Source organism: Poecilia mexicana, unplaced genomic scaffold (assembly GCF_051168715.1).
Source record: "Poecilia mexicana isolate PSO_F unplaced genomic scaffold, ASM5116871v1 scaffold_22, whole genome shotgun sequence".
Classification (NCBI taxonomy): Eukaryota; Metazoa; Chordata; class Actinopteri; order Cyprinodontiformes; family Poeciliidae; genus Poecilia; species Poecilia mexicana.
The window spans coordinates 18476797-18489781 of NW_028263391.1; the positions used below are offsets into that span (position 1 = coordinate 18476797).

The 12985-nt window shown below is 38.1% G+C and overlaps 1 protein-coding gene across 2 annotated transcripts in view; it reads left to right on the forward strand.

Moving 5' to 3' along the window:
- The first annotated feature begins 986 nt into the window (after positions 1–986).
- Positions 987–12985, forward strand: part of slc35f4 (solute carrier family 35 member F4) — a 17879-nt gene continuing 5880 nt past the window's right edge. For both annotated transcript variants that reach the window (XM_088002509.1, XM_014987066.2), the window contains exon 1: positions 987–1406. In XM_088002509.1, coding sequence (XP_087858635.1) covers positions 1178–1406 — 229 coding nt within the window. In that variant the 5' untranslated portion in view covers positions 987–1177. The remainder of the gene's footprint in view (positions 1407–12985) is intronic.

A 12985-nucleotide genomic window follows, 5' to 3' on the forward strand; every position in this document is an offset into this window, starting at 1 on the left:
ATCTCAGAGTCTCATCTTTGCTTTCTTGCAAATGATGCAGTTCCTTTTGCATCTTAGAATCATGACCTGCACCGTGCATCAGATCAGTTTGTTCTCTGGAAAATATACACGTTCTCTCAGTCCGAGACTGTGGTTCCCAGTTGAATCAATGTGGCAGGCTGATGAAGATTTTAACAAAGAAAACTGAAAAACTCACTTCATGAACAGCATGAAGTATGGGAGGAACCTGCAAAAAACAATAAAAGTTAGTGAGGTTATGAACTGAAGAAATGTTGGAGAATCCCACTAGATGCAGGGGGATAAAAACAACTGCAGACTGATAGAAAGTGAATAAATGTCAGAAAGGAAGCTGAACTAGACTCAAAAAATCTACACACCAAAGCTGAAAGACTAACACAAAATAAACTCAGATGCAAAAAGAACAGAACACAAAAACACAAGGAATGGACAAGAATGGCAACACGTTTCAAACTATAATGAACACAGTGGTGCAAACAAATACGGCAAGACATTTTAAACAATAAGACCTTGTGATCAAAACATAACTAAAAAACAAAAAGCAATCCTTATCCGACATCCATATATTGTCTTGTTTTACCATGCATTTCACATAGACCTGAAAATAAATAATTAAAAAATGTATTGATTTTTCTGATCAAGTTGCATGAGGTGGTTATAATCCATAATGCTTAATTCTGCCATGCAGCAGAGTTAAGGAAATATTCTCTACACTGATATTTTGAGAAACCAGATAATTAAAATCAGACTGTTCATGACAACATTTAAACCCGGAAAGCTGGTATGTGCAGAAATTTAAAATTATTAATGGATTATTTTAATGATCCTAAAATGTCAAGTTGTTATAACTTATCTTTTTTGGCTTTCAACCGAGTAAAATTTCCTCTTATATGTAAATTCACGTTTTCTGCCCAGGGGTTGTAAACCATCTTAAATTGGGAGATAGTAGTGACACGCCCCCTAGTGTTTTGTGGCTGCCAGGCCACGGGAGTTTGATAACCTTGCTCTGCGTCCGGGAGCATCACTGAAGGAATGTGAACGCTGAATGTCATCCTCCTGCTGCTAATTGTTGATTCAGCTCCGAGCGTCTCTCTCCCTATTGCGTGGCGGTCGGGTTTTACGCCGATCAGCCCCTCGTCTTTTCCCGCTCGGACCCGCGATGTTAAGCACCGAGGGTGTCTTGGAGAGTGGGGACCAGCCTTGCATCCAGCTGGAGCCCCTGAAGAGCACGCACCTGCCGGGCAAGGCGACGCCGACCGGTGGCAGCCGCGCCGTTTCAGTGGAAAACAGCCCGAAAGTGACCGCCAACGGAGTGCACGACATAGAGGACAGGATCCTGAGGATCACTGGATACTATGGCTACAATCCGGGCTACTCAAGTCACAGAAGTGAGTGAAAGGATGCAAGTGGAATTGGATGGTGAGGGGATGTGACAGGTGTACGCATTTATTTGCAAGGTGTGACACACGTTGCGCATGATTTTTTTAAAGCATAGAAACAAAATATGAAAAGAAAAACAAAAACAAGCAACGCAATGTGAATGTTAAGTATGTGAAAAAATATCTGTAAATTATATTTTTTTAATCGCAAATGCACTGTGTGATTGTACAATCCCAATTAATTGGTTTCAAATTGACCCCATTAAGGAACTGAATTGCCGCCTTCTGTCAGCTGGAGGCTAATCCATCTCTGAGATTGAATGCAAATGAACAGCAACACACACTGTTTCTTAAATCTACAGTTAAGCGTTTCAAATTTAGTTTGCAACAGATATTACCTGCAAATAGCACTCGAACTCCAGCCTGTAACGAATTGTTATATTTCAAAAACCATGCATCTCTGCAACACTAGCAATGCATGTGAGTTGCATGAGCTGTATGAATAAAATGCATGAACTATGGCAGTGTTTCAGCAGCTCTGCTTTAGGTTGTCAATATGTGTATGACTTGTAGGCTGATATTTGGCATTCTGCTGACTCTGAGACAATAGTAGGGATCGGACAAGAGAGCTGATTGTGCACTTTGTTCTACAAGAAACCTGCTTCCACTTACGCTAAACTGTTGTCTGAGCCAGTGGGAGAACAATAAGGGAAAAGATAAACTACTGTAATGCTTTCTGAAAAGAGTTGGGTGCTAAATATAGATTTTCTGATATCGAGGTTCTTTGTGCAGAGGAGAACTTTACAAGGCCTGAGGCAACAGACCAGACAACTTCACAAGTCTGCTGCACAACTGGCTGAATTTCTTAGTATTTTTTTAATAAAATGTGGAGCTAAATTATGTTCTCCTATGGCAAATCCTTGGAAATGTAACTCAAATGTCTTGAGATTCACAGCCTGATACCCTTCACTTCATTTAAATTGAGCTTGTCGTACCACAACTTCTCCCTCGAGCCATTACATAAGAGCTGTGCTGCAAATTCATGACTTCAAAATTCACATAGTCTGTGTTTTAGGATTTAGCTATTGAAATCTGTTGCTGAGATGTTGCGCTCAGTGACATTATTTATCACACTGACAGACCTGTTTAAAATCTCAAAGGGAACAAGGATTGAGTCTCATTTAGCAGAGAATGGATGCAGCTGAGGCTCCGTCAGATGAGTTGAATGCACGTAAATTGATTTTTTTTTAATGAAGCCGAAGGAAGCTAAACAAGCCATTAACTGCCTCTTGTTTATCACAGCTGTCAGTTGCAGCAGACTAACCATGAATGCAATCCCACATTTCATTACAGAAATGTTTCTGCTCTTTTAGATTGATCATGCCACACCTGATTACCGAGAAGACGAAACTGCGACCAGATTAAGAGAACTTGAAACATTTGTGAAGAAAATAATTCTGAACACTGAAAGGGAAACTTTAGTATTCCGCTAATGTCTGGGAGATCTTTTTACTAAATGTACAGCGGCTTGCAGAAGTCTTCATATTTGCTTGACCTTGACCACAATTCAAGAATGGTACAAATTTTTCCCTCTAGCACAGACAGCTGATGCTTACAAACTAAAAAAAAAAATGCTAAATTGAATCTTTTCAATAAAATGTATTAGTAAAGAACACATATTTCTTTTGTCATTTATTAGCCATATTTCTTTCTTTTATTTTTATTTAAAGGCGTGGTGTAAACATAACATTGTGATCGCTGAATACTTTGCTTGTACTGTGTGTGCTCAGTTTACTGTTGAGTAGGTAAAAATGGATAAAATTGTGGCCCACGAGAGCTTTAAACTTCACAATTTTGGTCCACGTGTTTAAAGGTTTGGACACCACTGTATTATAAACACAAACTTCAGCATAATTTGGATTTTATGTCAGATTAAATTGTGTATGACTGTGCAGCAGAAAAACTATGAGAGACAGTTTTTAACATTTTTCACAACTAAAAATCTGGAGTCAGTACTTTGTGGAGCCATAATTGGCTACAATGAGCACAGCAAGCCTTTCAGGTAAAGCCGGGCCATAAATCAATAACATTTATAGCATTCTGGGAGAGGAAAGGCCTTAGCTGCTCAACTTGTCACGCCCACGGTGAAAATATGATAAAATATCAACCTTTACAAGCTGTAAAATTAAATTGACAGTAGAAGTATCAATGATATATACAGAATAATAAGTATTTAAGCATATTTAATTTAAAAAAAATGTTGATGGCATATTTGTTTATTTTAACTATATCTGGTTTTCCTCAAGACATATTTCCATTTTTGACTAAAAAGTCATTTGGATTTGCATTTGAATCTCCTAACAAGACAAATCTACAAATGAAAGAATGCGATTCACTACAAAGCAGAAATCCCAACAGGTTAGATTTCTATCTACCCTTGTAATATTTCTTTGTTTTGTGTATTGTAAACTACAGTGGGGGGGATAAAAGATGGGCTGCAATGAAGGATGTAATTTCAGCTACAGAGAGCAGATGAGGATTGTAAAAACCATTTCAAGATCATAGAAGCCGCTATATATTAGATCAGAGGGACAATCATATGCTATTTCTTCAATGCACAGGTTAATTCCTGAAGTCAGTGTCTTTTCTTAAGTCAACCTCGAAGAATCACATTCAGGCACCTTGGTTTGTTTACTCCAGAGTCACATGCCTTTCAACCTGGTGAGTGTCATTTTCCCACTGAGGCTGTAAGACAAAAGAGCACCCAAACAGAACAGAAGGCTCATCCTGGGGTAATGATATATTTAGTAAGATCTTACTGCCAATTTGCTGATATTGCCACCTGCCATCTGTGTTGAATTACAAGATGCCTCAGAGGGAGATTGCGGACCACATTCAGAGATGGGCTTTGAAGGACAGACACAGAGAGACATGGGTATGTGGCCAGACGTAACCCATGGTAAGAAAACGTAACTTAGTAATACGGTTACAATGTTTTACTTTGCATGCACAGTTGAGACCACATATTCTAGATGTGTGACTTTAAATCAGATTAAAGTTTTCATGTTTTACGTCACTTAGGATTGTCAAAGTTATGCATATTTGCTTCATGGCAGAATAAGAGATTTATTAAAAAAAAACTTATTCAAATGTGTAGGTTCATTTCCTGTGCATTTGACAGAATTACCTTATTCGGTGACATGCTCTGGATGTCCTTCCAAAAGGTTCTCACATTAGTATGCTGTAATTTGGGCCCATTCCTCCCAGCAAAACTGATGTTGCTAAGATGTACTAAGATAATTGTGATGCTCACTTCAAAACATTGACTTTGTTCTTAAGCAACTTAGTAACTAATTTGGCAGCATGATTAGGATCCAAGTCTTTTTGGAAGACCTCTATTTTGCTAATTCACGCCTGCCACTTTTGGTCTGCTTTAAACGGACCAGAGTTTGTTTCCAAGTTGGTCCGGATCTTTGGTGCAGGTGTGAATACACTCATCCCGCTGCCAGCATGTTATAGGGCTGGGTGCACAGAGTATTTACAATGGATAGTTCACTTGCAAAAGATACAATATGAAAACAAACTGCACCATGCGAAATAAATAATTTAGGTCTGGACCAAACAAGTGGAACAAAGAACTTTCCTATTGTGAATGCACTGTAAGAGCATCTCTCATTGTGGAAAACATTATACTCCCACCCACATACTTCACAGTAGAAGAATGTAGAGGAAATTTACATTTCCTTTAAGTGTAGGTAATGTCATTCCAGCCAAAACCTGTAACTTTGGTTTAATGAGACTAAAGCACATTTCCAAAAATGAAAAACGCATTTGCATACGGTGATCTGACGTTTTATGTTTCTTTTAGTGTGATGGGACACAGAACCCGTGTTTTACTTGAACAGTATGAGGGTTGGGTATTCCCACGCTGCTTATACTCGCACGTCATTCTTCAAACAGTTGAACTAATATCTTGAATTTGAAGAAAGTAACAAAAAAAAAAAAACATTTTAACTGTATATGAAAACCTAACCCCTGCAGAGACAGTAACAGAAGTCTCTTTACGAGAGGATATTTAAAAGAAAATAGCTCCTTAAGATTCCTGTCAGTGTAATTTGCAGCGTGGCCTCAATAAAGAAGCTCATTTTGAAAATATGTCTACTGTGAGCACACACCCTGCTGTGTGAATACAGAGGCGGAAAATGACATTTGCAAAAGTTTTAGCATTGTTCCCCGTTTAGATCACAGCAGGGAGGCTGCACATCCTAAAAAGAAATTGCATAGTAACAAAAAGGCAAGACAGACAGTTATCATTATATGTCATCCTTCAGAGACAGTTTTTGTTTAGGAAATGTCTAGAATCAAAGAAAGAATAAAAACTGAACATCATTCTTTTGTTAACTTGAAATCATTTATGGGGTTAGGGTCTCCAAACAGTTGAACCTTGTTTTTTCTTTCTGAAACATTCTTTGTGCATACAGACTTATTTTGAACGGCCCTTCAAGCCTGCTCACTTTGTGCTATTTATAACCAGCCCAACGAATGGGATATAAGCTTTGCCTGAATGGCTTCTAGGGTGCTGCTAGTCTTAAGCTCTGGGCATACTTGTATAGGAGCAACACGCCCTGCAAGTAATGGGTGCAATTTATTACTGCAGCAGCTACAGAACAACTGACCTGTCCAGAAGCCACACCACTGTCGGTGAGATGCGTTTGTATTGTCTGTAAGGGGATTTAGTATTTTAGCTGATCTCTGAAAGTTTGTCCTTTTAAGACACTTGCTGTAATTGAAGAGAGAAAAAAGAAAAACTGAATCCTGAAAGCAATGGCTCTAACAGCATTTGCATTGCACTAAAGGTTGCTCAGGGGCAGTGGTCATATATGAAGTGTAAACACTGCCCTCTTGTGGTGGATAATTTTAATAGCTCAAATAAACAAATCCACTAACTACACTTTTTTCTGGCTGCTTTTTCCTACACAATATAGGGCCAAGGGATTTTCCCAGAAGTTAGGGAATAATAGCAAAAAAACAACTGAACTAATTTCTAAGTATAATCATAACAAAATACAAAAGCTGCATTAAACTTTGGCTGCATAAGTGTGTACATCCCTTAGATTATAAAGCACCGTGGGATTTCATTTCAACTCTAAGCGAAAAAATAAATACAAAAAAGTAAGAAAATTAGCCTGTGTAATTCATAAAAGTCTAAAACTATAAAATCATAAAACAAAGTTGTACACAATATACAGATGAGTTGATAAAGTTTTATTGCATTTAAACATTTTTGAAAATACAATCCCTCTGTTGGTTCTTTTTTGTAGTTTTTATAACATGGTCTCTGTCAATTTAATTGGTATTGGGGAACGTAGCTTTCATCTTTTCAATTATGTGTTGTGACATACACAAATCAGTGCAACTATTACTCTTGTTTTTAATTAAATGTAATAATTTGTAGCATCTCAGCATAGAGTAACGATTGTTCTCTGAGCGAATCATCTAATTTCACTAAAAGCCAGCGCTGTTACTGCTTGTAATTGATCATATTCAGCACTAGGTGTCCTCATCCTCCACTCCTCTTACGTTGCCACCAAGAGGACAGGAAACACACCTGGCCGTCTTACAGAAAAATGTTCAGAGGTTTTCAGTTCCCATTTCAGCTAAAATAAGTTTCGTCTGTCTCTGTTCTTTGGTCCTGATCCTCGGCAGAACCTGGTAAGTGTAACGGAGAGACGCAAACGACAAAGAGCTTTTTACTATAAACTGAGGAGCATTTGGTTCATCTACATGACAAAAGAGTCTGAATGGGCTAAGTGCGTCAGTGTGCACAGGAGCAACACAGTTGCTATGGAGGTAAAAAGCGAGGATGCTGTACTATATTGTGTTGGGGTTTGTAATGCATGCAGACCAGCTTTAATTTACACGCAGGCTCCAAATGATTATTTTGAATTTTACGTTACAGATTGCTTTATTTCAAAAACTATTTGAGACAGATGTTTGTACATGTATTGCTAGCCAGAACTGTACTTTGTCATGCTAATTTAAAGACAGAATTAAACTGTACAAAGAACTAGGTGATTTAAAAGTGGTCCCAAAAAGGAAGCAACAATTGACTGAAAAAGTTTAAAATGTAAGGGGAGTTTCTCTAATCCACACATAGTCAGTACTATACATACAGGCTCAAACACATGAACACATCTCCACCAAATGCCATTAGCTGGACTATGCTACCCACAGTGAAGCAAATTGTAAATCAAGTTTTCAGCTCAGCATGAATGTCAAATTGGATTAAAATTTATACACAAATTATCCAAAGACCATTTGGAGAAATGTTTGATGGTTAAATAAGTTAAAGACTGAACAGTTTAGTCACAATTACCTGAATTTTGTTGTAAAAAAAATGGCTTTCAGGCCTAAGGCTGCTACTACAAATGTTTAGCAAAGTGGTGGTAGCATCATGCTACCAGTTTTTTGCTGCCAGTTTCAATCGCAAAGTGGACAAAATATAAAGACAGGCTATCTTGAAATGACGGTCAAGAAACATCTGGGGAACAGGACAATGATCCTAAATATAGATCTAAACTGAATTTGCAATGAATGAAGCATACTAAAATTAAACTTCGAGAATCTCATTAGCTCAGTGCTATTGAAAATTTGCGAACTACTAAACAATTTCAGTGAACTCCAACATTTAATGAGGGCGTTATGTAAATATCAGTAATTCAGACTGGATATTTATTCAATAAGCCTGTTTGTAGTTGCAGAAGTGTGGAATTTGTCTGCACTATTTAACCAAATATTACTGTAAGTGCACATGTAGATTGAGCCTTTTTGAATGAGAGAAAATGCACAACAAATTCAAATTAAGCAAATTTCTGTTTTAAAATTCATTGAAGTTTTACATTGGATAATTATACTAAACACCAAAAAAGAACAGTTTGAATACCCATAATAAACACCAGAATTAATATTTAAGTCATGCCGATTAGTCTATGTAAACCTCTGATTAGCTGTGGCGCTATTTCGTTGCCACAGCTGTGTATTTTAAAGCCACTGAAAACACAAGATGTGAGATGGAGCTGAGTCTGTGATGTTATCTAGTGGTTGTTGACAGAACAGCATAAAAAGGTAAATTATAGAGAAATAAGCAATCATCTCCAAATGCAGGATCACCAATGTACAGTTTGAAGTTAAACCTCTAGTGTCTTTACTCCAGGTATTTCTCTTAATCCGATAGTGATTAGCATCCCTGGCTCTGCTGACTGGCTGTCTGGTTGTTGGCTCCATTCATCAGCAGAGCTATTTTTGAGCTTAACCCTCCCAGATGAATCGATTCCTCCCATATATCCTCTAATCTGTTCTTACAACAGTTACATTTCATAGATTTTTTTTTATTGAGTGACCAGGGAACAGAATTTACATATAGTAAATCACAACTATTTGAACACTTTTACATTTTGTCACAGTATAGCCACGAGGTTTAGAGTATGTCATTGAGAGAGGCACACATTAGGGCATGATTCTGGAGTGAAAGGGAGATGATACATGGTTTATTTATTTTATTGTTTTATTTAAAATTTGAAGAACTACTAAAACCAATTTGGCTTCATCCCTCTTTAATATGAAGAGTCAAAGTTTAACTTCCTGCTGAACCACACTTACAGTCAGAGATGCAATGAAATGGTTGATGCTTCTAGTTCAAAGCATAATCATATCTTAGAATGGCCTAGTCAAAGCTCAGACCTAAATCCAGCCAAGAGTCTGTGAAATGAACTAAACTTAAAGCTGTAAAAGACTTACCCCAAGAGACTAGCAACTGTAATTGCAGCTGATGTTAAAAGCATTGACTCAGGAGATTTGAATATAAACGTATGCCATTCTTTTATAGATTTTTATTTCTAAAATAACAATTTGGGAATCTTGTATACGTTTCCTCCTACTTCCCCATTGTGAAATTTTGATCTATCACAAAATGCATCATTTAGCACATTAAAGTTTGCAGTTCTAACAGCAAGATGTGGAAAAATCCAAGGGGCAAAAGTGATTGTAGTAAAAAAAAAATTCTCTGCATGTAAACACAGAAATGATCATGTTTTTGTGATGTGACCCAGTTTTGGCCAATTGTAACACACAACCGAACAGCAGAAAGGGTCGCTCTGATCTGTGATGCTCTTTGTAGTTGTAGCGAAGCTTTAACTGATGAGGACTCTAAGAAAAGATAGAAGGTGGGTGGAGAACAAGCTCAGTGTGATAAAACAAACCTACTGCAAACCACTACTCACGTTGTGTGTCCTTTATTATTTTCTGACTTTTGGGTCGAAACACCAGTTTCCATCCCAAGTTTGATGGCATGTTACATAGAAATGTGCTTACTTCCTTCACAGCCCTGCACATCTGACTGCACACACTGAGCATTGGCATGTTATTAAAATCGAGGCTGAACAAATACGCTGGTCCATTACCTGTGGTTTGCAGGCAAACCACAGGTAAAGATTGAATGACCAGAGGGCTTTCCTTGAAATGGAAACTTGTGTTTACAATCCTGCAGATGACTCTTAAAACCACATAGCTTCTGATGGGAGGGTTCCCCTTGTGCAAAAGTGATGGAATAAAGATATTGAATATCTTTACAGTAGCGGCAGCATCACAAAGTAAATATTTAATGTAGGCATTCTCAGATAACTGGAAACATTTACTGCAAATGGGTATAAAGAAACACCTATTAAAAGTTGTTACAAGAATGAAATCAGGGGCATGTGTGGCTCAGTTGGTGGAGCACACACACCTGAGACCGTAGTCCTTGATGAGGTTGTCCTGGGTTAGATTCCCGGTCTCGGTCCATTTGCTTCATGTCTTTACTTTCTCTCTGCTCTCTCTTTCCTGTCCATTTACAGCTCAATAAAGACCACTGGGGCCCAAAAAAATCTTTAAAAACTACAATGAAATCCAAGTGGCTACCTCTGTACAGTCATAATCAATAAGCTAGAATGTGTATCCAGATGAGCAATGTTTATTAGATCAAACGTATCTTTTGAAAATATAAACTTTTAAGCAGTTATTAAGCATTTTATTCTCAATTAAAAATATACATTTTGTTAGTCTGGTGTGATATTCTAATCTTAATCTTCCATTAGCTGTAAGGAGAACGTAAGCTCAGTAGGACATGGCGGCCATCAGAGTGACGCACGTCAGACTTATGAATGTTGTTTGTATTTTCAGAAAAAGATGGAAAGTAAAGAAATTTACAACCACTGCATGTCTCTATTGTTTCAAGTGTGCAACACTTGTATAGGCACTCCTGGTCAAAAGATTTTTTAGATATATATATATATATATATATATATATATATATATATATATATATATATATATATATATATATATATATATATATAATTTAATTAATTGTAATTAATTTAATTTAATTACAGTGAAAATTTTAATAAAATTCATCCATCCATCCATTATCCTACATCCTTATCCCTAGTGCGGTTGAGAGGGCCCTGCACAGGTCACCAGTCCATCGTAGATAAAATTAAACATTTAACTTTGAATATATTTCTTTTCATTGTGGATAACTAAAAAGCTTTTTAATCACTATTTATGTTTTGCTCCAGCAATTTTATTTTAAATGTAGCTTACCCAGGATGCTAATAAATATGTTTGGGACAACAAATGTGTAAATAGATTCACATGACGTTAAATGTGAAGTGTTATTCATCTTCTCGGCAAGAAGGGCGTTAAAATGTCCTGTTTTTGTAATAAAATCCAGTACTGAAATGCCATGTATTCACATGAACAAAAAATACGTCTTTTTTTTTTATACCTTGTGGCTCACTTGATTATCGTGGTGGAGGCAACAAGAAGCTCTACAAATACATCTGACTCTTAAGGAGCAGTCAAGAGCAGGAGATGAGCTAAGAAAAGAGGGGAGAAAGAGGACAAAAGTGTAGAAGAAGCCAGGGTAGCCTGGTCAGGTGGAGAGGTGGGGGGACGGAGGAGGATGGAGCAGAGGAAAGGATGGGGCCACAGCTAACGCAGCATAATCAGCCAGGGCTGCTTGGTTACCTTCCAAACAAAGCTGCTGATTTGTTGAAGCAAAAACAAGAGGAGGGGAAACGCGAGACAGAGAGACAGATAGGAAAGAGGGGGAGGACAGAAAGAGATGAGGTGAGTGATTGTGCCTTGCCACACAGACTTGAAGTGCATTCTCCCTTGGAGACAGTAGCGATGCTGAAGCTTTACATACCAGTGCAACTGTAGAGCCTCCACTTCACTCCCACTGAGCTGTGTAGCTATCCGGAGAGAAGGACGGGATCAGGGACGTTGAGGACGCTGGACTGGAGACTTCCAGAAAAGTCTGGACCGAAGACGAAGAGTGGTCTGCTAACGGGAAGGGGCCTTTGAAGTGTGCGGAGACGAAGCGAGGGGCAGTCAGCATTCTGAGAATGCACCGAGGTAGCAGAGGGAGCTGCTGAGTGTTTTGGCTTGTGCACCCGCATTCACACACCCACACACACCTTCCACGGGAGGACAGTGTGTGGTGCCCCCAGTGGAGAATGAAGAAGCACTCGGCCCGAGTGGCTCCTCTCAGCTCATACAGCACGCAGGTCCTGACCTGCCCCAACTCTGAAGGTAAACTGAGGCCTTGACCACTATTTAGACTTGGCATGAAGTGGGTTACTGTCAGAACTAGCTCAGAAAGGCTATTTGGTACTACAAAATTAGGTTTATGTTTAAAAAAATTAAATAGATGAACTGCAAAAATCTGCAAATCTAAAAACTATAGAGGCTACCTTTACGTCACAGGGTTTAAAATCAAAGGGAATTTACCTAGAAAATATGATGCTGTTTAAGAGTTTTATTTATTTATTTTTTTTGTTTTTTTGCAGCATGTTAAGACCTAAACCTCACCCATTTTTACATCTGTTTATCCTGCTCAACTATCCTTCTTGCATTCAATTAAAAATACTTTCCTATTTATCTTAAGACTGCCACACAGACACCCTCCACCCTCACCTTTTATATCAGAGATTACATAATGTTACATCCAATCAACTTTTCACCCGTTTCATCAGATCCATGGCACAGCTTCCAGTCTAATTAGGATAAAGACTTGGTGTGTACGGCCCAGAGTCAGGCTCACTAACGCTGCAGACATTACTGGGAGCTTCTTATTGGATTCAGCGGGGCTCCATCAATCAGTGCTGCTGGCATGCAGCGTTTGTGGTGGGGATAAAATGCAGGATGGATTGAAATACGAGTTTCTAGCAGTACACTGCATCACACAGATTTGATAAGCTGTCCAAGTACGAGCTGGAAGTGAAAGATCCTCTGCTACAATGTTCTGTAGGATAAAATGTTGATACAAATTTTCATGGTGTTTCCTTAGAAACTAAATGTAAATTATCCCAGTTTTATGTAATTTAGTTTAAATTTGCAGTATACTTAAAGGTTTGTCCTCATTCCCATTCAAAACTGATCAAGAAAATGGTTTAGCTCATTTCCTGGTGCATGCATATAGAGTTATGACAGTGCTTTCTGTGTTGGCTTTCAGAAAAGAAAGGAAAGCCTATAAAAGAATAAAAAAA